The 25,559-nt window shown below is 44.0% G+C and overlaps 1 protein-coding gene across 1 annotated transcript in view; it reads right to left on the bottom strand.

Moving 5' to 3' along the window:
* The window catches only part of LOC134359586 (uncharacterized), a 117,566-nt gene that overhangs the window by 23,106 nt on the left and 68,901 nt on the right, over nt 1-25,559 (bottom strand). Inside the window, exons 10-13 of the mRNA XM_063073085.1 lie at nt 24,815-24,935; nt 23,998-24,129; nt 9,362-9,512; nt 7,069-7,258 (exon numbers count right to left, since the gene is read on the bottom strand). Of these exons, the coding sequence (XP_062929155.1) occupies nt 7,069-7,258; nt 9,362-9,512; nt 23,998-24,129; nt 24,815-24,935 (594 nt within the window). The remainder of the gene's footprint in view (nt 1-7,068; nt 7,259-9,361; nt 9,513-23,997; nt 24,130-24,814; nt 24,936-25,559) is intronic.

Genomic DNA, 25,559 nt, shown 5'->3' with positions numbered 1-25,559 from the left:
CGTACAATGCAAAAACTAACAATAGGCAAGTAATATGACTTACACCAGTAGTGAACAGCAAATTAATTAAAATGGAATTAGACAATAACTCAGCTGTTTCAGTCATTCCATAAAATGAGCTTGAAGAGCACTTCAAAGATACTAAACTGAAGCCTGCAGATATCCAAGAACTGATACTGGAGAAGAGACAATTCCTGTGGGAATGACACTCGTAACAATGAAATAGAACAACCTACAAGCCACATTGACCTTGCATGCGTTAAAACAGGAGGACTACCATTGTGGGTCCATGAATAGCTGAGACCAACTACAATTTGGTTGGAGATCAATCCACTGTTTACATGCCACATCCCCTGCAATCCAGTCAACTGAAAGAGAATTAAGGAAGGTACTGGATGGTACATCTGCAGTGTTCAAAGATGGCATCAGAAAACTCAAACATATCAAGGGTAAAATAATGTTAAATGAAAATGCCACAACCAAGTTTTACAAAGCCCGTCTGGTTCCTTATACCATTGTGACAAAGTAGCGAGTGAGCTAGATCACATGGAGGCTGAAGGATTTCTTTCCAAGGTTGAGTAGAGCCCGTGGGCAACACCAGTGGCCCCAGTAGCCAAGAAGGATGGGTCTGTCAGGATCTGTGGTGATTTTACGGTCACCATTAACACAGTACTGAAAGTAGATCAATATCCGTCTGCCCAGGGTAGAGGATATCTTTCCAAGCAATTCTGGAGGGAAACACTTCAGCAAAGTGGACTTAGCTGAGGTCTATCTACAGATGAAGATGGAAGAAGTGTTTCTGACCATAAACACTCACAAAGGGTTTTGTCACTGTAATAGGTTTTTCTTGGAGTACCATCAGCACCTGCACTCTGGCACAAAGTTATGGACCAGGTGCTGTAAGACTGCCAGGCACTCGGTGTTAACAGGACAATATCATTGTTATCCATGAGGATGCCAAGGAACTTCTCCAAAACCGCAAGACAGTGTTAAAAAGATCAGAAGATTATGGGCTCAGAGCATGATGTGGCAAGTTAATTTGTTTAAACTATTACTGTAGTCACACCATTGACGCACAAGAATTACACAAGTGTGCTGCGGTGGATGCCCCAAGACCAAAGTACGGGTCGCAGTTGCGGCCCGCTTTAGAATTTGTCAAATACTGTAACAGATCTGCAAACCTGGCTACAGTCCTTCACCCAACACACATCAAAGTTGCTGGTGAACGCAGCAGGCCAAGCAGCATCTATAGGAAGAGGCGCAGTCGACGTTACTACAGATTGGGAAGAAATGGCAATGGACAAAGCAGCATGAAGTGGCTTTCCAAATGTTAAAGGAAATGGTGATATCAGACACTGTACTCACACATTATGTTCGATATTGCCCTGTGAAGCTTGCCTGTAATGGTATACAATAGGTGCTGTCATGTCACATGTTTTGCTGATGGAAGTGAACACCCCACAGCATTTGCACCACATTCCGTTACCGCTGCAGAAAACAACTTCCATACAGATTGACAGGGAGGCCTTGAGTCTGGTTTGGGGTGTAAAACATTTCAACCAGTACTGGTTTGGGGTGTAAAACATTTCAACCAGTACTTGTAAGGGAGAGAGTTTACCCTCATTACTGATCATCAACCACTGGTGTCCATTTTCAATCCACAGAGGGGGGTTCCACTAACAGCAGCAGCAGAGATACAGAGGTGGGCTCTGTTTCTTGGAGGACACAATTACAAGATTGAATTCAATCATGGGAGTGCTGATGGATTGCCCTGTTTACCCTTGGAAAAGGAAATGCCTGAAAAATGTACAAGAGGACACTCCGCTTGACATTATTCTCCCTAACGCAGCTTGAAAGTCTCCCTATTACGACAGAAATGATCCATAAGGAAACGAGAAAAGACACTACACTGTCTCACGTCTACATGGCAGTCCAAAATGGCTGGAATGTACAGCAGCAATTCCAATTCCTCCATTTTTACCAGCGCAGGGACGGGCCTGTCCTGGACGGGGATGCCTTATGTGGCATTTATAGTTGTATCATCTGAGCTAAGAGCTGAAGTGTTGGAGGAGCTGCATGCCAATTATCTAGGTATGGTCAAAATGAAAGTGTTGGCTTGAAGCTTTGTCTGGTGGTCTGGTATAGATCAACAGATCGAGCAGCTTGCCGTGCACTGTTCGGGATGCCAACACATCCAGAAGATGCCAAGAGCAGAGCCTCTCCATCCCTGGGAATGGACTGCAGTGCCCTGGCAGAGGTTTCATGAGGATTTTGCCAGACCATTCATGGGTACAGATTTCTTGGTGGCAGTGAGTGCAGCTACAAGGTGGCCAGAAATGTCCCCAATAACAGTCTCACACACTGTTGATGTGTTGAGAAGCCATTCCTCAAGGACAGGTGTTCCAGAACACCTGGTCAGTGACAATAGACCACAGGTTTTTGAGGTTACAGTTTCAGCCATTCCTGAAAATGAAGGGAATAAGACATAGTGTATTACATCTGCACAGTACCACCCAGCTGCAAATGGCTTGGCAGAAAAGTCTGTCCAGAGCCTAAAGAACACACTGTGAGCAATGTCAGCAGATAACCCAACACTAACACTGAATCAGAAGCTCACCAGTTTCCTCCTTGCATAATGTAATGCAGCACACACCATAGACATAAACTCCCCAGTGATGCTGTCCCTGCATCATCCTTTGAGTTCACGCTTGGATCTCAGGACTATGCTGAGACAAATGGAGGGCTCCTCAAACAAGGAGCTTCAGTGTTTCACTCCTGGACAAGCAGTCCTGGTGAGGGACTACAGGGGTGACCAGAAGTGGATACTTGGAATGATGAAGGACGGAACTGGAGCACTCTCCGACACAATGGAGAAGGTGTGTGATGTCATCTGGAGTTGCCATGTCGATCAGTTGAGGGGAGCAGAGTTCATTGATAGAGAAGAAAGGTGCCCAGATCTGTCAGAACCACGTCCTGCAGTCCCAGAGTCATCTCCTTCCAATGTCACAGAGGAGGCCCCAAAGCCTGAGATTGTTTCACAGCTACGTCTCATCTGCCAAGCAGAGTGACCCCTCACCCCTTGAAAAAGCATTATCCCACAAGAGTAGAACCCCTCCACAGTGACTAAATCTTCAGACCTAAATTTAGAATTTACTATGCTATGGATATCTATGTGACATTTGTAATATATATGTTGCATATTATATATATACGACACCATTGAATTCTATTGGCTCACATTTCTTTGGCTCTTAGGAGTTTGTAAATGGCATCTATTTTGATATTTTCATTTATGGGAATATCAGAAGAGACCACGAAGACTAAGAAGGATATCGCTTTAACTGGGACATCACGGAGTTTCTGGCGCAGGCAAACACAAAGCAGGTACGAGAATTTTTAGAGGCATGGTTCTCTTCTGATAACTCTGTAAACAAGCATATCAAAATAGACACCATCCACAAATCCCTAAGAGCCAAAGAAACGTGAGCCAATAGAATTCAAAGGTCAACTGAAGGGGTAGCCAATCAGGACTGAGGCAAGCGAGCACTCCCAGAAAGAAACACCAACAACTGTGCACCGAGGACGTCACCTGGACTGGTGAGGAAAGGTCTGCAAGTTCATTGCCATGCTCTGTGAACTCCATAGCATCAAACGCCTCAACCTGAGCTACAACAGAATCCCAAACACAACAGAGCTATACATAGAAAAATAATCAATGTGCGAAAGAAGACAAACAGTGCAAATTTAAAATGAATAAATAATCCCAAGTAGTTGAGTAGTCGAGCCCTTGAAAGGGAGTCTGTAGGTTATGGGCTGAGTTCAGAGTTGAGGTGTGTGATGTTATTCCTGCCAGTTCAGGAGTCTGATGGTAATAATCACTCCTGAACCTGCTAGTGTGGGACCTAGATCTCCTGCCTAATGTTATCAGTGAGAAGAGACCGTGGCCTGGACATTGGGGGTCCTTGATGATGGATGCTGCCTTCCTGTGGTAGCACTCCTTGTAAGTGTGCCCAGTGATGGGGAGGGCTTTGCCTGTGTTGGACCGTTCGTAGGCAAAGGCCATTGTGAAGCTTCAGTTGTGGCAAAGCCTCGTGCATTGCGATAGTGGCTGCAGGTCTAATGGAATTGGGCAACCAGGGCTCCCCCATCTTGAACTTCTGTATTTTACTGTGTATTGTAACAAATGCATGGGAGAAATACTTGGGAGATATTCTTCCCCTCCCCCTTTCCTTGAGCTAAGAGTCCCCAACGAGGGGTGAGTGGTCTGTTTTCATCACCCATGACCTCGACAGGCATCTCCTACCTGAGAGATCATACAGATAAACTCAGAACAATTTGGAAGCCACTGGATCCCTAGTAATATTCATCAAGTATACAAAACATTGGATCAAATCTGTACATAATTCAGATGCAGTTTCTTAAAGCTCAATTTATACATATTCTGAAGCTTGACATTTATTAAAATGGAAATATGATTTATATTTAAAATAATCTCAGAACAAGTTTAAAAGTTTCTGCATTAATTAATACTACAGGTTGGAACTCTCTAGTCCAACATCCTGTAACCCGACATATTTTGAGTCTGTATTATAGATCCATTTTAATTAGCTAATTCTAGCTAAGATCTAACTAAGGTCTATACTAACTTGTAGCTAATTAACCTATCTAATTTACGCAATCTCAGGCAATAGAGCTTCTGATTTAAAGAGACTTCGGAACCCTTACATGACATGGGGAGTGTCAATAATTGAAAAGAACAGTTCTCCTGCCCAAAAGAAGTTGCTTAGAAGTAAGTTCTGTGGCCTGGCACTGGCAGCAGTCATGCCAAGCTAAAGAGCTTCAATCTGTACGGCCAGGCTGCACAATTAACTGTGAATTCTTTCAGGTTAATGGTGTGCTGAGTTCTCACTTACTTATGTTCGATTGTAGTTCTGGTAGAGGTTCCACGCCTGTTCGCCAACAATACACCAAAGCTTTCTTCTCTGGAGATGGGGAGAGGCCAATTGCTGGAAAAATCAGATCCGGATTTATTTATCACCTGTACTTCGAAACATACAATGAAATGTGTCACTTGCTTTAATAACCAACACAACCTAAGGATGTGCTGGGGGCAGCCTGCAGGTGTGGCCACACATTCTGGAGCTAACACAGCATGTCCACAACACTCGGCAGAACAACACAGAACACAATAAGCAACAAAACAACAATGAAACAAATCCCGTTCCTCCTTGCCAGTGATTATGTTAATAAGGAACAAATCCCGTTCCTCCCTCCCACCCTCCTTGCCAGTGATTATGTTAAGAAGGAACAAATCCCGTTCCTCCCTCCCACCCTCCTTGCCAATGATTATGTTAAGAAGGAAACATTTGCAGTGCATAAAGAGCAGGAAGACGCAATATAACATTTTACAACAAAAAATAGTTGATAATTCAATCATTTTCTTTCTTGACTGAACAAATTTTTGAATTAGTAGCTAAATTTTGCACCTAATTTTCATGTTTCAGAATGAAAAGTGTGCCAGGTATTAAAGGTGTTTACTAAGGACCAATACACCTGTTTGTGGAAAGGTCAAACCTCAAATATATTTTGAAAATGATGCAGAAAAAAATCAAATATATATCCCTTATACATTATTCAGGATGATTAAATACTTTAACATTCACATTCCCTTCTTGAGTGGGTAATATATGATCTTACATACAATAAGAATGATATAGCTCCTTCATTCTTTTGAGTCCTGGAATTATGTCAAAATAACACAGGGAACATTTTGAACAAAGGGCTGTGAGGCAGTTTTGGATGAGAGTGTCCTGCATAGCTCTCCATCATTCATGTGCCTAACTAAGAGTTTCTCGATTGCCTCTAATATAGCTGCCTCCACCACCGTTCCCCCTACACTTTCTCCAACTACCTTAAAATTATACCCCCTCATTTCTGCCCTAGGAAAAAGTCTCTGCTTTCCACTCAATTTATGCCTCTTATCGTCACCTCTCATCCTCCTTCACTCCAGGGAGAACAGTCCGAGCTTGCTCAACCTGTCTTCATAAAACATACTCTCTAATCCAGGCAGCATCCCAGTAAATATCCTCTGCGCCCTCTCTAAAGTGCAGAAAGGACAGTTATACCAAAAAGCAGTCAATCCAATAAAGGAAGGTATATTTACTGTCTAATTTTGGTTTTCAAGGAGATTGAGCAATGTGTTTATAACACAGAATATGGAACATGACAGCAAAGGAACAGCCCCTCCAGTCCACTTGCCTTTCTACCACCGAATGCAATGATGTGCTGAAATAACCTATAAGGATGGCAGGATCTCACTGTATCTCCGTACATGTGATAATAATAATCCAGTGAATCGTTGTTTGTCTCTGCAAGATGGAATGCTTTTCTCACTTGTCCTATTTTCAAAGGAAAGGTTCGCTTCTTTCTATTTGCTCAGGACAGCAGTACTTAGTCAAAGCTAGTTGTTACATTTTCATGAAAATAACATCTAACTTTTAATGTGCAATAGTTGTTGCGGGAAACAATAAGAAATAGATCAAAAAACTGCAAATGCAGTGAGTTTGAAGTAGAAATAAAACTAAGATCAAGTAGTATCTGTAAAGAGAAACACAGTTAATCTATCAGATTAATGACCCTTCATTGGAACAGGCAAGGTGAACTTGTTTTAAATTGTGTTGAGGCAATGGAGCAAACCATGAGTGCCAGTCTGCTCTGCTGAGGGCACTGACGTGAAATATTTACTATTTCTCTCTGACCTGCTGAGCATTTCCAGATTGTTGTTGTTTTTATCAGATTCTAACATTAGCAGTTATTTGATTTGCAATGGGAACGCTAGTGATAAGGGGTAGACCATGCTTGTTAGAACTTGCTGCATGATCAATAAGTGATACTGAGTAAATAGTGAAGTTCTCCAGCTGGTTCATTCCATCAACAGCTGGACAGCTAGTGGCGTACGGTCATTTGGCAATTAATTCACACAAGCTATGGGCTTGATAAATTGCACCTACGGCACTCTTGGCATTTTCCATACATTTTGCACATCTGGATTCTTTGACACAGGCTTACCTTGTAAAGGTGCAACTGCGGGGAATGCATTTGATCTTCTCAACAGCGGGGATTGTTAGGAAGCGAATATAGCTAGCTGAATCTGGAAGGTGTTTCTTCGAGGCAGCAGGAACATTCAATGGATCCAAAGCTGGGGAGTTCTTTTGAAGCTGTAAATCTGGCTCAACAGTTTGGCTAAGTTGGCTCAAACCTGTGTGAAACAATAATAAAATAAAATTGTGGTAGAAATATACAAGGAGAAGTGAAGGACAGCAGAGTTACAGGAAGGTTTAGGGAGCAATTCCAGAACATAATGGCCAGGCACCTGAAGAAATGTCAGAAATAGTGGAAGGAGACTAAAACTGCACGAATGGACCAGTTTGGGGTTAATGATATAATATTGAATGCCTTTAAAAATAGGGAATAATAGTAGAAAATACTAGAAATACTCAGTAGGTCTGGCAGTATCTGTAGAAAGAGAATCAGTTAATGTTTCAGGCCCTAAATCCTTCCTTCTTCAAAACAGCTAAGGGAGAAAACAAACTAGTTGTAATCAGAATCAGGTTTATTATCACTGATAATTTTTATGAAATTTGTTGCTTTGTGGCAGCGGTACCGTGTGTGTGTGTGTGTGTGTGTGTAGTGTGTGTGTGTCTGCGTGTGTGTGTGTGTGTGAGTGTGTGTGTGTGCGAGTGTGTGTGTGTCTGCATGTGTGGGTGTGTGTGTGTGTCTGTGTATGGGTGTGTGTGTGTGTGTGTGTGTCTGTGTGTGTGTGTGTGTCTGTGTGTGTGTGTGTGTGTGTCTGTGTGTGTGTGTGTCTGCATGTGTGGGTGTGTGTGTGTGTCTGTGTATGGGTGTGTGTGTGTGTGTGTCTGTGTGTGTCTGTGTGTGTGTGTGTCTGCATGTGTGTGTGAGTGTGTGTGTGTGTGTGTGTCTGCATGTGAGTGTGTGTGTGTGTGTCTGCATGTGTGTGAGTGTGTGTGTGTGTGTCTGCGTGTGTGTGTGTGTGTGTGTAGTGTGTGTGTGTCTGCGTGTGTGTGTGAGTGTGTGTGTCTGTGTGTGTGTGTGTGTGTGTGTGTGTGTGTGGGCCCAAACAGTCCTTCCAGGTGAGGCGACACTTCACCTGTGAGTCTGTTGGGGTCATATACTGTGTCTGTTGCTCCTGGTGTGGTCTCCAGAATATCAATGAGATCCAATGTAGATTGGGAGACCGCTTCGCCGAGCACCTACACTCCATCTGCCAGAACAAGCAGGTCTCCCAGTGGTCACCCATTTTAATTCCACATCCCATTCCCATTCCGACGTTAATCCATGGCCTCCTCTACTGTCGCATTCAGGCCACACTCATGTTGGAGGAGCAACACCTTATATTCCAACTGGGTAGTCTCCAACCTAACTGCATGAACGTCGATTTCTCAAACGTCCAGTAATTGTCTTCCCCCTCCTTCACCATTCCCCATTCCCATTTCCCTCTCTCAGCTTATCTCCTTACCTGCCTAACACCTCCCTCTGGTGCTCCTTCCCCTTCCCTTTCTTCCATGGCCTTCTACCCTCTCCTACCAGATTCCCCCTTCTCCAGCCCTGTATCTCTTTCACCAATCAACTTTCCAGCTCTTTACTTCACCCCTCCCCGTTCCAGTTTCACCTACCACCTTGTGTTTCTCTCTTCCCTCCCTCACCTTCTAACTCTGACATCTCCTGAAGAAGGGTCTCAGCCCAAAATGTCAACTGTTCACTCTTTTCCATAGATGCTGCCTGATCGGCTGAGGTCCTTCAGCATTTTGTGTGTGTAACCTTAAACAGTTCCTCTGTTTCAGATGCCGCCTGACCTGCTGCGTGCTTCCAGCATTTTCTGTTTGACGGCATGGTAATGTAGCAGTTAGCGTAACGTATTGGGGCATCAGCGACCCGGGGGCAATTCTGCCTCTGTCTGTAAGCAGGCTGTGCTTTCTCCCTGTGACTGCGTGCGTATCCTCAGGTGCTCCAATGTGCTCCCACACTCCAAAGATGTACGGGTGAGCAGGTTCGTGGTCACATAGTGTAACTGCCGGTGTGCGCTCATTGGGCTCGAAAGGCTTGTTAACCTGCAGTATCTCTAAATCTAAATCTAAATAGAAATAAAAATAGGAGCTGAGTTGCTAAGAATTCATGGGCACCTCAATGAAGGTTAGGGCAGTTCTGAGTGCCAATGAGAGATATAAAATAACCAATAACTCATCAAAGTGTAGATCTAACACAAAGACTAGGTGAAGCAGTTCATAAACACTGGAGTATAAATACAGTTCTGTAGGCACATTGTTAGGCAGTGACCTACCTGTTTCCTTTCTATAATGCTCCATCCAGCTATCAATGATGTTTTTAATCCTCTTATGCAGTTGCCGCAGTGATTGAATTGTGATATTGGCTCTCTGTGTGCCTCCAATAAACTCCACTGGTCTATGAAAGCTGGAGCGCTTCCTTTTAAACTATTAAGTTGAAAAACACGAGCAGATTTTACTGATGTACCTTAGCTCTGTGGCCGATAAACATTTTATAGAGAGCAGTCTAGCATCCCCTTATTTCACCTCCTGCTAGTCCCAGTCTGAGTCTCTGCTCTGTTTCTCAAGCCCCAGAGCAGAGCGACGTTAATGCCAAGGAATGCTGCAGGGAATGCTGGAGGGAATGCTGCAGGGAATGCTGGAGGGAGTGCTGCAGGGAATGCTGGAGGGAGTGCTGCAGGGAATGCTGGAGGGAGTGCTGGAGGGAATGCTGCAGGGAGTGCTGGAGGGAATGCTGCAGGGAATGCTGGAGGGAATGCTGGAGGGAATGCTGCAGGGAATGCTGGAGGGAATGCTGGAGGGAGTGCTGCAGGGAATGCTGGAGGGAATGCTGCAGGGAATGCTGGAGGGAATGCTGCAGGGAATGCTGGAGGGAATGCTGGAGGGAATGCTGCAGGGAATGCTGGAGGGAATGCTGGAGGGAGTGCTGCAGGGAATGCTGGAGGGAATGCTGCAGGGAATGCTGGAGGGAATGCTGCAGGGAGTGCCGTTGGATTGGTTTTCAGAGAGTAATGGCTACAGAGGCAGCAACGGTGGTGATGTCACTTGTTGAAGAGGTGAACTCACTGTTGTCCTGGAGGGGAGCGTAGGTGCTCAGTACAGCACTCTCCAGCGCCAGGAAATCCCATCAGTCCCACCCTCACTCCATCCGCCACTACAGGCAGGATTTTCTGGTGCCTGCCCAACTTAATTCTGCTTCCCATTCCCTATCCGACATGTCGATCCACTGCCTCCCCTACTGTCACAATGAGGTCACACTCTGGCTGGAGAAACAACAGCTCATATTCTGGCAACACACACAAAATGCTGGTGGAATGCAGCAGGCCAGGCAGCATCTATTCGAAGAGCTGCAGTCGACGTTTTGGGCCGAGACCCTTCGTCAGGACTAACTGAAGGAAGAGTTAGTAAGAGATTTGAAAGTGGGAGGGGGAGGGGGAGATCCGGAATGATAGGAGAAGACAGGAGGGGGAGGGATGGAGCCAAGAGCTGGAAAGTTGATTGGCAAAAGGGATACATGGCTGGAGAAGGGAGAGGATCATGGGATGGGAGGTCTAGGGAGAAAGAAAGGGGGATTAGAGCCCAGAGGATGGGCAAGGAGTTATAGTGAGAGAGACTGAGGGAGAAAAAAGAGAGAGAGAGAGAGAAAGGAAAAAATAAAAATAAATAAATAAGGGATGGGGTAAGAAGGGGAGGAGGGGTATTAACGGAAGTTAGAGAAGTCAATGTTCATGCCATCAGGTTGGAGGCTACCCAGATGGAATATAAGGTGTTGTTCCTCCAACCTGAGTGTGGCTTCATCTTGACAGTAGAGGAGGCCGTGGATAGACAAATCAGAATGGGAATGGGATGTGGAATTAAAATGTGTGGCCACTGGGAGATCCTGCTTTCTCTGGCGGACAGAGCATAGGTGTCCAGCAAAACGGTCTCCCAGCCTGCGTCAGGTCTCGCCAATATACAGAAGGCCGCACCAGGAGCACCGGACACAGTATATCACCCCAGCCGACTCACAGGTGAAGTGTCGCCTCACCTGGGAGGACTGTCTGGGGCCCTGAATGGTGGTGAGGGAGGAAGTGTAAGGGCATGTGTAGCACTTGTTCCGCTTACAAGGATAAGTGCCAGGAGGGAGATCAGTGGGGAGGGATGGGGGGGGGACAAATGGACAAGGGAGTCGTGTAGGGAGCAATCCCTGTGGAAAGCAGTGGGGGGGAGGGAAAGATTAGCTTGGTGGTGGGATCCCATTGGAGGTGGTGGAAATTACAGAGAATTATATGTTGGACCCGGAGGCTGGTGGGGTGGTAGGTGTATTCTGCCTGGGTAGCCTCCAACCTGATGGCATAAACATTGATTTCTCTGACTTCCATTAACTTCTCCTCCCTCCCCCTTCTCTCTTTTCCATTCCCCAGTCTGGCTCCTCTCATACCCCTTACCTTCTCCTCACTTGCCTATCACTTCCCCTGGTGCCCCTCTTCCCTTTCCTTCACGGTCCACTCTCCTCTCCTCTTCTTTGTCCCTTTTCCTCTTCTACCTATCACCTTCCAGCGCCTCACTTCATCCCTCCTCCCCACCCACTCATCTGGCTTCACCTATCAGCTGTCAGCTTGTCCTCCTTCCCCTCCCTCCAACCTCTTATTCCAGTCCTGGCCTGAAATGTCGACTGTTTATTCCCCTCCATAGATGCTGCCTGACCTGCAGAGTTCCTCCAGCATTTTGTATGTGTTGCTCTGGATTTCCAGTATCTGCTGAATCTTGTGTTTCTGCAGGGACAGGTCAGCCATGAGGCCAGGGACATAATTACCCAGCCGCATATCAATTCTGCACTGGAGTTCTCTACCGGCCTTTAGCAGACTCGGGCGGGGTATGGTCCACTCGGGAGGGTCACGGCCTGCTTCCAGACCCACAGAGATAGATGGTTCGGCTGCTGACCTTAGGATCAGCTGGGGCTGTGCATTGATGGAAGTGGGAAATGCAAGTTTAGAAGTTGCAGAAGAACAGAGAAAGCTTTCAGCAGCAGATGCAGAAGGATGAAAGGAGGACGAGAGGTGACTTGAAAGGGGTATATAAGATGATAAGAGGCATAGATCAGGTAGACAGCCAGCACCTTTCTCCCAGGGAGGAAGTGGCTGATATCAGATGGCATAATTTCAAGGTGATTGGAGGAACGTGTACAGGGATGTCAGCAGTAAGTTTTTATACAGGGTTTTGGGTGGGTGGTCCACTCTGACAGGGGTGGTGTGGAGGCAGATATATTAGGGGCATTTAAGAAACTCTTAGATCGGCACATGGATGTTAAAAAATTCGTGGCTGTGTGTGAGGATAGGGTTAGATTGAACTTGGAGTAGGTTAAAAGGCTGGCACAAGCTCATGAGCCAAAGGGCTTATACTGTGCTGCAAAGTTCTAGAAAAGAATTGGCCAGTGAGGTAGAGGAATTCATGTTTCCTGGCCAGGTTAGTGTGAGTCTCATAGCTATTGGGGCATTTGTGCATTGAAGGGGTTAAAATGTTCAGATCTGAGTTTGCTGCTGATGTAAAGGATTTCTATTGATTGATTGATACAGTGTGGAACAGGGCTTTCGAGCCCTTTGAGCCATGCTGGCAAGCAACCCCCGATTTAATCCTAGCCTCATCACAGGACAATTTACAATGACCAATTATCCACCAGCTGGACTGCGTGAGGACCGGAGCACCCGGAGGCAATCCATGCATACAAACTCCTTACAGATGGCAGCAGGAATTGAACCCGGGTCGCTGGTACTGTCAAGCATTGTGCTAACCAGTACACGGCCGTGCCACCCTAAAGACTTCAAATATTTGAAATCTAATGCTCTGAGAAACCAAGGAGAGATCTACGAATCCCACCTAATAAGTTTGCACTGAGAGCTCTTAACTATATAAATTGTTGAAGTGTGAATAAAATGATTGAGACATGTAAGTGGAATTATCTCACTGTGTGAATTCTGGTGCCCTAACGTGCTCTTGTTGGAAAAGGGCTGCCAACAAGCCCAGAGTCTCTCACTGTAATTGCTTCTTCCCAGTCTAACCCACAGTATGAGCTTGTAATTTCGCAGTCCCTGATCATCACAATAGTGTTTGTTCAGCACCTTTCATGTAGAAACTGTGCAAGTTTGATTTAAACTTCTATGATAAGTGTGTGTAAGTACATGTTTGGGAGGGATATAGAAGGCTATAGTCCATGTATAGGTTGATAGGACTAGGCAGAATAAGAGTTTAGCATGGAGCAGATGGGCGGAAGGGCCTACTTCTGTGCTGTAGAGCTCAATAACTCTATGACAGAGTTTCTTAGGAACGTAACTAATGTGTTGTAACACAACTACTTGTAATTTGAATTAGGGATGCAGAGTTTTAGATAGCCTCAGGCTGGCAAAGGATGGAATGTGAAAGGGTAGTTGGGAGCTAACAAAGGGGAAAGGAGATGAGTTCAGCTGGGCTGATACTGGCTGACCTCAGTGATTCAAACTGAAGGCCTTGTTGAGGACTATCGGGGGCCGCTCCCTAAGGCTCAAGATTCATTGTTGTAATCTCTCTGGCTCAGCGTCAGGTAGATGCCAGATGTAACATCACAGATTGTTTTATTGTGGGGACCGTGGAAGATTGGCTCATTGAGTAATGGAACAGGCTTGAGGGTTAATGAGTCTCCTCTGGCTACAATCATTTGCTATAGATTAGAGTGTTACACCACTGTTTCCTCTAAACTGTGCGGGTGCAAGGCCGCACAGTAACTGAAATGCCCCCACTCACATAGGCTGTGTATCTGTGCAGCTGGAATTTTCTTTTGTATAATGCTTTATTAAAGTGCCGCGCAGTTTTCAGGCCGTGTAAACATTTCCTGCTCAGAGCAATGATAGGTATGCACAGCTGTGAAAAAAAATCAGAGGGAATGTTGGTTGGGACCCACAACACCTTGACTGCGGGGGTGAACAGGATTAAAACCTGACTTCCCTAGACAAGTTTCAAACTAATAGGTTTGGCAGTGCGGGAGTGAAAATGGTCCTCCAATGTAGGAGGAAATGAGCAATGGGCAAACTGTCATCTGTAGAAGAACACAACTGAAGTAAGCAATGGATGCTGTGTCACGACAGTGCCGTGTGAAATGGACGGTATAAAACGGGTTAGAAATGAAGCAAAATGTACACCAAGAATGCCAGGTTCACCTCACCAAATGTTTCCTTCATCCTTAAATTGTCAAATTACACATCTAAAATCCAGAATTGCAGGAACAGAAAATTCCACCAGCTAAATATTGTGCAGAATCAGGAAGGCATATTGTGTGGAAACATTCAACCCTCTGACTGGAGCTCCCATATACATTAATCCATTGACACAACCCTGCAATGCTCCCATTTTATTCTCCCCACATTCCTCAACACCCCCAGATTCTACCGCTCATCGGCATCCCGGGGGCACTTTACAGTGGCGTAACCCAACCAACCTGCGTGCCTTTGGGTTGTGAGAGGAAACAGAGCACTCTGGGAGAGCATACGTGACCACAAGGAGAATGAACACAGTCTGCAGATGAGGTCAGGGTTGAACCTAGGAGTGGCTCAACGTATTCCCAGTGAGGCTAAAGCACTGTCACTGGACCATGTCAGAGAATCTATTCCCATTCCGTGCAATCGATCTCTTTTCATAAACTGGTATCATATTCCCAAGATGGGTTTTGAACATCTCCCCTAACTGGGTATCAAACATCTCCTCTAACCGGGTATCAAACATCTCCTCAGATGTGTTTTGAACATGTCCCCTTGCCAGGTATCAAACATCTCCCCAGATTGTTTTGAACATTTCCCCTAGCCCGTATTTCGACGTTCTACACTAGTCCGAATTTCAAACATCTCTCTTAGCCGAGTTTCAAACATTTCCCCCAGACCGGATTTCAAACATCTCCCCGGTCTGGGTTTTGAAAATTTCCCATCTTCACTCCTCTTTTCATGATCTCACTCCCGGATCAAGACTTCCTCCCCTTCTGTTAACTTCAATATTCCATCGACCCCAAGCCAGTCTCCTGCATTCCCTGCTCCATAAACATTGAGATGTTCAAATCTATGCTGCCTTGTGTTCTAGCCTACACAACTCCTGTTCAATCACCACTTCAGTGCACGCTCATCTTCACTGGCCAGTTAGCCAGTAACTTTCATGCTTATTTTCAAATTCCCCTGTTGCTTCTAATCATCACCACTTCCACCTCCCATCACCATCCCCCTTCAGTCTTCCAGCCCTGCAGCTCTTCAAAGAATCTGCTCTCTTCCAATACAAATTCTTGTCTTTTGAACATTTCCTTTCATATTAACCCTATTTCCGGTGGCCATAGCTTCATCCTTCAGCACAGCTCAGCAAATTCTTGCTACATGTCAATGTACATGGTGAATAAAGTTGATCCCTGATCCTTCCTGAGACCTGAACTTTGAAATTGCCTCCTAAAACCTCCCCTTCCTTCACCTTTTCTTCACCTCACTGATGTACCATACACCCACTTCATTCAACCATAAGTTCGAAAGCCTCCTTATGTGGCTTTGCTACAAAGTGCTTGCAAAGCATTTACTGCTCAAAGTATTGTACAGGAAAGAGTTTGGTGTGTGGCGCAGGGCCAGCGTTGTGAGACGGCCAGGCATTCAGGCGGAGTTGCTCTGAAATGGGCGTGACATGGCGCAGCTCCAAATGAGCAGGCCGCAGCATGAAGCGAGATCATCGCAGAGCCGGTTCAGTTTTGAGCCGGCAGGTGGAGTGAGCAGTCTGAGAGAGGTTGGCTGAGTGAAACAGGTCATTGTGTGAGACTTCCCCACCCTGAGGCACAATGGAGGAAAGTGAAGCCTGCATCAAACGTGGCCACAACCCTCAACCCTCAGAGAAGGTTAAGCAGGAAGTGCGAGAGGCGTGGTATGAAGTGGAGGAAGCCATTTCTGCTCCACGTGCTGCCCAAATCAAGATCAACATTCAAGTTTATTTACTACATGTACAATGAAGCTTAGAGTGAAATGCTTTGCTTGCATTAACACCAATTCTCCCACGGGTGTGCTGGGAGGTGTCACCACACATTCCAGCACCAACACAGAATGCTCACGATGCTCGGCAGAGCAACACAGAAGACAGTCAGCAGCAAGACCATTCCCATTGTTCCCTCCCTCCCTCCCACACACACACTTAGACCCGAGAGAGGGCAGGCCTCCAACCTCCAGTACACCTAGTATAAATGCGCTGAAACTCTGCACTAGCACTGACGCAGGGTCTTGGCTCAAAACATCGACAGCTCCTTTCCCTCCATGGACGCCGCTCGGCCTGCTGAGTTCCTCTCGCAGGAAACCAGACACTCTAGCTTCCAGCATCTGAAGTCCCTTGCTTAACCTTGTGTCTGATCTCGGCCTGCCTGCACCTGCAATCCCTGCTTACCAGCCTCCCTCTTCCAACATGGTGTTGTACCATTACTTACTGACTTTCTGCTGTCTCTGTGCTTTTGTCTTAATGCAATCGTTTTCATGAGAGGTCTGGCTGAAGCTGATGTAAATGGTGTATCAGTCAGCAGCTTACCCTAAAATATTGCACAAACATAGTATTTATTGCACCTAAAGTATAGATATATGCTTCTCAAATGCATATCAGTTTGATATGGACTAAAATTATGCTTTAGAGTAAAAACACTTAAAATAAACCCAAGCAGTAATGGTGTTCCGCTGTTTGAATTTGCTCTGGAAGTAATGAAGCAGTCAGACTGAGGAAATCAGGTCAGTTTGTAACCAGGCATATCAGGACAGGGTCCATCTCTAGATAGTTGTGATTACCTGTTCCCTGGTTCGTAGGAAGCAGGGCTACACCAGAAAGGTATTCACTAAAATGTTAGAAATAACCTGATGTTCGCCAGACGTTCTGAAAAATCACTACTCCTTCCCTGATCAGCCTCTATCTCCATGAGCAGATGCAAGTTATAACCTTTATTGTCTAATACTCTGAAAAAGATGCTCTTGATACGAATTCATAGGGTGTATGGTGCATGTGAACCTTTTCCTTGTGTGCTTTCTTTATTTTCTTTATCAGTGGAAATGAAATAAATGTGAATTGCATTTAACTGCAATTTGTGTATGTATGTATATATGTGCCTATAAAAAGTATTCACTTCCCCCTTGGTATATCAGGGAAGTAGTAGTGATTTTTCAGAAAGTCTTGTGAACATCTAATCATTGATTGCATAAGTATTCAGCCCCTTTTAATAAGACCTCAATCCAACTGAAAATTTGTGGCTGGACTTGAAAAGGGCTGTCACTGAGGAAAACACACAGAGGATGCAGAGGGGGATCACAAAGTCGAGGAAAGAGGACCGGGTCGAGACAACAGAGACTTATGGAGAAGAGGAGTTCGGTGAGTAATAAAATGGACGAGTTCACGGCACTAGCCAGGCGTCAGAGAACATTTCGGGAGTGCAGTGTTATGTGTTTCATCGGAACTGGGCTGCACAAGGACCTACCCAATCAAAACTTCTCCATGGACGGCTTCCAGACCATTCCGGCTGACCGGAAGTGCACTGAGAGCAGTAAGCATAAAGGAGTTGGGTGCTTACTGTTCTGATTAACAGCAGATGGTGCAGTCCGGGTCATATTATGATCGAGGAACATGTTTGTAGACTGGATATTGAACTTTTTACTGTTGGACTTCGGCCACATTCCACCGAGATTCAACACTGGGCGGCACGGGAGGTTGTTCCTGCCTGCGGCCATCGAACTTGCAGCTCCTCCCGTGGAGGGTCAGACACCCTGAGCCAATAGACTGGTCCTGGACTTTTTTCCATCTGGCATAGATTGCATTTTGTTGTTTGATTGCTTGTGGTTTCTGTATTGCTATATTTATGCTCTATTCTTGGTTGGTGTGGCTGTAACGAAACCCAATTTCCCTCGGGATCAATAAAGTATATCTATCTATCTATCACTCACAATCCCAATGCAATCTAACAGAGCTTGAGCAGTTTCATAAAGAAGGATGGGAAGAAATTGCAGTGTCCAGATGTGCAAAGCTGATAGAGACCTATCCACACAGACTCAAGGCTGTAATTGCTGCCAAAGGTGCATCGAAATACTGACTTGAAGGGGTGAATACTTATGCAATTAATTATTTTGTGTTTAAATTTGTAATTAACTTAGATCACTTTGTAGAGATCTGTTTTCAGCTTGATAGAAGTCTTTTTCTGTTGATCAGTGTCAAAAAAGCCAAATTAAATCCACTGTGGTTTAATGTTGTAAAACAATAAAATATGAAAACTTCCAAGGGGAGTGAAAACTTTTTATAGGCACTGTATATGCATGCATGTGTATATGTGTGTATACATTTGCATGTATATAACTATGCGTGTGCACATGTGAGTATTCTTGTGTGTGTATGTGTATATATGTGTAAATATGTGCATGTGCGTGTGTTTGTGTGTGTTCATGTGTGTGTATGAGTGTGCGCATGTGTGTAAATGGAATTTCTACTAATTAACATGTATTTAAAACAGCTTCAATTGAAGCGACTTGTTTACTTCTATTGGGCAGCAGTGATCTATGTAACCTGATCAATGGCGTTATCAGTCAAGATATACAAAAGCAATTTCTAAGAGGCAATTATTGTTTCACATGGTATTGATGTTCACAACTGCTAATACATTGAAATGAGTTGTAAGGATATGGGATTCATTTAGCTGTGCTGCTGACTCCGGTTGAAGTGAGGCAGCTCTGTGTTCTGCTCTTGAAAAATAAATTACAAATGCTGAAAATCTGAAATAAAATCAGGAAATACTGGAGTAACACCTGTGCAATGCTGGAGGAACTCAGCATGTCAGACATTCCCTATTGAGGGAAATGAACAGTTAATATTTTGGGCCAAGATATTTCACCAGTATGTAGAAGTCTCAATGAAGTGTCTTGGCCTGAAATGCCCACTCACAAACAAGAGAAAACCCGCAGATGCTGGAAATCTGAGCAACACACACAAAATGCTGGAGGAACTCAGCAGGCCAGGCAGCATCTATGGAAAAGAGTACAGTCGACGTTTCAGGCTGAGAGCTGGACTGACAAAGAGTTTCAGCCCAAAATGTCAACTGTACTTTTTCCATAAATGCTGCCTGGCATCTATGTTTCTCCAGCATTTTGTGTGTTGCTGAAATGTCAACTGTTTATTTCCCTCCATACTTGCTGCCCGACCTGCTGAGTTCCTCCAGCTGTTGTGTGGTTGCTCAACGTTTCCAGCATCTTCAGAATACTGGAAATGTTCAGCAGGTCAGGTTGCATCTGTGGAGAGGGAAGCAGGGTTAATGTTTCAGATTGATACAGTAATTCTGGTTCTCTCTCTGCACATGTAGCCTGACCTGCTGGGCATTTCCAGCACTTCCTGATTCTGTCATGTCCTTTCCTTCAGTGACAGTCTGCACCTGACCATTCACTGGACATTTCGACCATTGCACTGGCACAGGTGGAAGCTTCGTGACTTATCAGATCACTGCAGAACAGTTACATTAGAACAGAGGACACTTCAGCACAGTACACTCCCTTCAGCCCAGGAAGTTGGGCTGACATAACCTACTCAGAGATCAATCTAACCCTCCCCTCCTGCATAGTCCTTCATTTTTCTATCATCCATGTACATATCTAAGAGTTTCTTAAATGTCCCTAACGTATCTGCCTCTACCATCACCCTGGCAGAATATTCCATGCACCCACCACTCTCTGTGTAATAAACGTCTTTCATATCACCCCAATATTTTCCTCCAATAACCTTAAAATTATGCCTACTCATATTAGACATTTCCACCCTGGGAAAAAGTCTCTGTCTATCAACTCAGTCTATGCCTCTTATCATCTTGTACATCTCTATCAAGCCTCACCTCATCCCCCTTCACTGAAAAGAGAGAAGCCCTTGCTCACTCAGTCTACCCTCCAAAGACATGCCCTCTAATTCAGGCAGCATCTCCTCTGCCTCCCCTTCTAAAGCTTCCACATCCTTCCTATAACAAGGTGACCAGAATTGAACACACACGTGTGCTCTAACCAGAGTTTTATAGAGTTGCATTAATACCTTGTGGCTCCTGAACTCAGTCCATATATAACCATATAACCATATAACAACTACAGCACGGAAACAGGCCATCTTGGCCCTTCTAGTCCGTGCCCAACTCTTACCCTATCCTAGTCCCACCGACCTGCACTCAGCCCATGACCCTCCATTCCTTTCCTGTCCATATATCTATCCAATTTAACTTTAAACGACAACATTGAACCTGCCTCAACCACTTCTGCTGGAAGCTCGTTCCACACAGCTACCACTCTCTGAGTAAAGAAGTTCCCCCTCATGTTACCCCTAAACTTTTGACCTCTAACTCTCAACCCATCCCCTCTTGTTTGAATCTTCCCCACTCTCAATGGAAAAAGTCTAACCACGTCAATTCTATCAATCCCCCTCATAATTTTAAACACCTCTATCAAGTCCCCCCTCAACCTTCTACGCTCCAAAGAATAAAGACCTAACATGTTCAACCTTTCTCTGTAACTTAGGGGATGAAACCAAGGGAACATTTTAGTAAACCTCTTCTGTACTCTCTCAATTTTATTGATATCTTTCCTATAATTCGGTGACCAGAACTGGATACAATACTCCAAATTTGGCCTCACCAATGCCTTATACAAATTCAACATTACATCCCAACTCCTATACTCAATGCTCTGATTAATAAAGGCCAGCATACCAAAAGCTTTCTTCAACACCCTATCCACATGAGATTCCACCTTCAGGGAACTATGCACCATTATTCCTAGATCCCTCTGTTCTACTGCATTCTTCAATGCCCTACCATTTACCATGTATGTTCTATTTTGATTAGTTCTACCAAAATGTAGCACCTCATATTTTTCAGCATTAAACTCCATCTGCCGTCTTTCAGCCCACTCTTCTAACTGGCCTTAATCTCTCTGCAAGCTTTGAAAACCTACCTCATCACCCACAACTCCACCTAAAGAATCTTAGTATTATCTGCATACTTACTAATCCAATTTACCACCCCATCATCCAGGTCATTAATATATATGACAAACAACATTGGACCCAGTATAGATCCCTGAGGCACACCACAAGTCACCGGCCTCCAGTCTGACACACAGTTATCCACCACTACTCTCTGGCATCTCCCATCTAACCACTGCTGAATCCAATTTACTACTTCCATATTAATGCCTAACGATTGAACCTTCCTAACTAACCTTCCGTGTGGAACCTTGTCAAAGGCCTTACTGAAGTCCATATAGACAATATCCACCGCTTTACCCTCGTCAACTTTCTTAGTGACCTCATCAAAAAATTCAATAAGATTTGTCAAACATGACCTTCCATGCACAAATCCATGTTGACTGTTCCTAATCAGACCCAGTCAATCCAGATAATTATATATACCATCTCTAAGAATACTTTCCATCAATTTACCCACCACTGACGTCAAACTCACGGGCCAATAATTGCCAGATTTATTCTTAGAACCCTTCTTATACCTTTTTAACCCCTGAATAAAGAAAGCCATCACACCATTCTTCTGTGCTTTCCCACAGCCCTGCAAATGATTTTGCCTCAGGTGCCCATCCAATTGCCTTTGAAAGCTCCATTGGTTTCATTTTCCTTACGAGTAGCAGGTTCTAAATCACAACCACCTACTACTGTATACAGAACTGTTCCTTATCTTACCTCTCAATCTTATGCCTTTCCATTTAAGTCTGTGTCTCCTGGTCCTTGAAATAACTGCTGATAAGAACAGCTTCTGTTTAACTTCGAAAGCAATCATGATCCTGTACACCACATCTGGTATATTGTGTTCAGTTCTGGCCTGTACTGTGCTTTAATATTCTGATCTACCTCTTCACCTTCTTTGCTCCAAGAAGATCAGCTTCAGCTACCCCAGTCAAACATTGGAGCTGAAATCCCTGAATCCTTGGACCCATTCCAGTAAATCTCTTTTGCATCCTCATTTGGAATTCACATCCTTAAATCTATTGGTCAGTTCTGAATGTAATACACTGGTTTTGTAAATTGATCAATGTCTTTTTTTTAAAAGCTCAATATAATCTTCCTGCCTTTGCATTCTATGAAGCATAGGTTCACATAATGCTTCAACATATCCTGCCCTGTTCAAAGATGCCTGCATTGATACACTATTGCTGTATACGTCTGGTTTATTTCCATGTTCTTTCTGCCTGAATGCTTCACTTCATACTTCTCCGTAACAAATTTCTCTTAATTATCATCTGCTTATTATGTAAATAAATTTCTGTCCACTTCCAGAGGGTTTCTATCAACCAAACCTCCATTACATATCTGTGACATTTTAAATTCTATCTTGCTTACTCATATACAAAGTCCTAACCGTATATTAAAAAAAGCAGTGACTTCTGCATCGATCCCGGGAGAATATCTCTGCCTACAAATCTCCAGCTTGAAAACCAGCTACCTATCTGTTGGATTAAGGTGTAGAAGTTACTTCCTTTCTATTTTTCTTGTAGTTTGACTTTCCTATTCAAGCTTGCATTTTTATATACTCACCTACTCAGTAGCCACTTTATTAGGTACACTTGTACACCTTCTCATTAATGTTAATATCTAATCCGCCAGTCATGTGGCAACAACACAATGCATAAAAGCATGCAGAGGTTCAGTAGTTGTTCCGACCAAACATCAGAGTGGGGAAGAGATATGATCTAAGTGACTTTGACCATGGAAGTTGGTGCCAGATGGGAGGTTTGAGTACCTCAGAAACTGCTGATCTGCTTGGATCTTCACGCACAACCATCACCAGAGTTCACAGGAACAGTGAGTGCAGTTCTGTGGACGAAAATGCCTCGTTTATGAGAGAGGTGAGAGGAGAATGGCTAGACTGGTTCAAGTTAACAGAAAGGTGACAGTAACTCAAATAACCACACGTTACAACAGTGGTGTGCAGAACAGCATCTCTGAATGCACAGAAGTCGAACCTTGAAGTGGATGGACTATAGCAGCAGAAAACCATGAACATAGACACCTCCTAACCTCCTGTACCTAATAAAGTGGCCACTGAGTGTATATGTAAGAGTTCAGTGAATTTTATAGTGATTATACCACAGCTGCTTCTAGAAACTTCTAATTGTTCTGTAGCAGGTGCTACACCACTTGAATCTGACTATTCCTTAGGTTATTAGCTATTGCTGGAATTTGTGTTAGCTCTAGTTTAAATATAAGATGATCGTGGCTGCTTTTTTTTTATTCTCTTGACTCCTCTTTTTTTTGTTAATTTTTCACTCTTGTAACATGTAATAAAACTATTGTAAGCAGTAAGTTTTCTACCTCATTCTTGACTTCCAAAGAATCTTTGAGTCACAAAAATATCAGAATCCAGCATCTACCAACTCTTTTATCCTTGTCAACCTCTGCCACTAATCCTTCTCAATCCTTTCCTTTTGCTGAACTGCCTATTATGTGAGACTTTGCAGAAAATCTTCTGAAAATCGACACTGCATTCTTTTTACCAGCTTACTCTTTTTCTGAAGAAATGCATTCGCGGTAAGAAGTGATGTACACAGACGCGCATCGGTCTGCTGCTTCTTAATCATTTAAGATTCTGCAACTAGCCAAGTTTGTCCCGAAGTCTTCAGAAATTACAGGCACGGGTGAAAGAGGGAAGGAAAATGAAAGAACAGTTCTCCTTTCATTTCTGAACCCTTTTGCTCTCCAGTTATAGAAAACTGTGAGAAACAGAGGAAGAGGAAGGACAAGTCATCTACTCGAGTTCTGTCTATCAACAGAACGGTCTTATTAAAACACACAGGTCCTGTTGGTCCTGTTGGTAAAATTGTAATCACACTCATTGAAAAGCGATAAGAAAAACAGTTACAATTTGGGATTACTGTTTTCGATCTGCACTTACCATTTCATCCGGCATGGGAGGAATTACATCCGGCAAGGGAGAAAGGGGGAAGCGGATATACTCATACTGCCATTTGTAGGTGAAATTGATTGAAAATTGACCATTGATTCGTACAGTGATGTAGTCATTAACCTGCAGGTATGGAACAGGTATCACACATTCATATGCAGTTGGATATCACAGTGGTTCAGGTTTGAAGAGGACATAAACTGAGTCCAGAAGATTGAGAGTAGAGTCAATCAAGTTGTCGAAATAATTTATTCAACAGAATAGAACAGGAATGATCCCCCTTTTCTCTCCCTCCTACTCCTTCTCTTCTCCACACTTGTCCATCAGCTCCCCCTGGTACCCCTCCTCCTCCTCTTTCTCTTCTTCTATCAGATTCGTTCTTCTGTAGACCTTTACCTCTTCCACTTATCACCTCCCTGCTTCTCACTTCATCCTCCCTCCCTCACCAACGAATCTTCCCCTATCACCTGCCGGCTTGTGCTCCTTCCCCTCCACTCATCTTCTTATTCTGGCTTCTGCCCCATTCCTTTCCAGTCCTGATAAAGAGGCTCAGCCCAAAACGTTGATCTCTACAAATGTAGAAGCTACTGTGTAAAAGTCATGTGAGATGTCATGCATGCAGCTTCACATGACCTGGTCCAATGTCAGATGGATAAAAATGTCAATGCCGTCAACCTCAAGGGATATTTATAAGCAGAACTAGAAGTCTGCCTCCCCCCTCCTTGTGGTCAAAATCATCAAGATTTCCACTGAAATTTACAGTCATGAACCTTGTTGTCTCATCTGACTGAGACTGATGGAAACTTACCTGCATCCATATTGGCTCAGGAAGATTTCCTCTTTTTGGCCATTTCCAATGCTTCATTGAAATTTCATGTTCATTAATTAGCAGCCCACCCTCGTTATGGTACAGCAGGATAGTTGACTTTCTGGTAATATATCAAGTGAAGAGAAACAATTACACTACCAACTTGGAATTATTGCACTAAAGGAGTTTGTTCAGCCTGTCCTACCCATCTGTTTTAAGGAACTACACTGTTTAATTAGTCCTAACACAAAAGCCCTGTAAGGATTTCATTGACAAGAATACGTCCAAGTTCCTTATTAAACTTTATGAATTTTTTATTTCCATCTGCACTTTCATGAAATTCATCCTGAGACAAGTGTGAAATTTGTTTTAACCTCACAAAAAAAATTACTAATGCAATATTGTGAATCACATAACTGTGGAGCAGTGCCTTTTTGTGCATGTCTCTCCCCGGTAGCTATTTTAACACTGTAATTTAGACTTCTAGTGATGTTGTGAATGACTGTGGGGGTATCAAACCATTAATTAGGAGTGGCTCATTAGAACTCCACTAATCATTGTCAACTGTGTGCATTGACAAAGAGTATTGCTGGTACAAACTCCACATGGAGAATTTTAGAGAGGTTGTAATCTTTTAGTGATCCAACCAACACCAGATCAACACGTGGATTACTAGAACAACACAAATCTGACACGTCTATCACTTCCTTCCAATTAGACACATTACAGCCTCATATACTCAATG

The sequence above is a fragment of the Mobula hypostoma genome, chromosome 20 (assembly GCF_963921235.1).
Source record: "Mobula hypostoma chromosome 20, sMobHyp1.1, whole genome shotgun sequence".
In the NCBI taxonomy this organism is placed as follows: Eukaryota; Metazoa; Chordata; class Chondrichthyes; order Myliobatiformes; family Myliobatidae; genus Mobula; species Mobula hypostoma.
The sequence above is the reverse complement of the archived record's forward strand: the minus strand, read 5'-3'. Positions and strand labels throughout refer to the sequence as shown.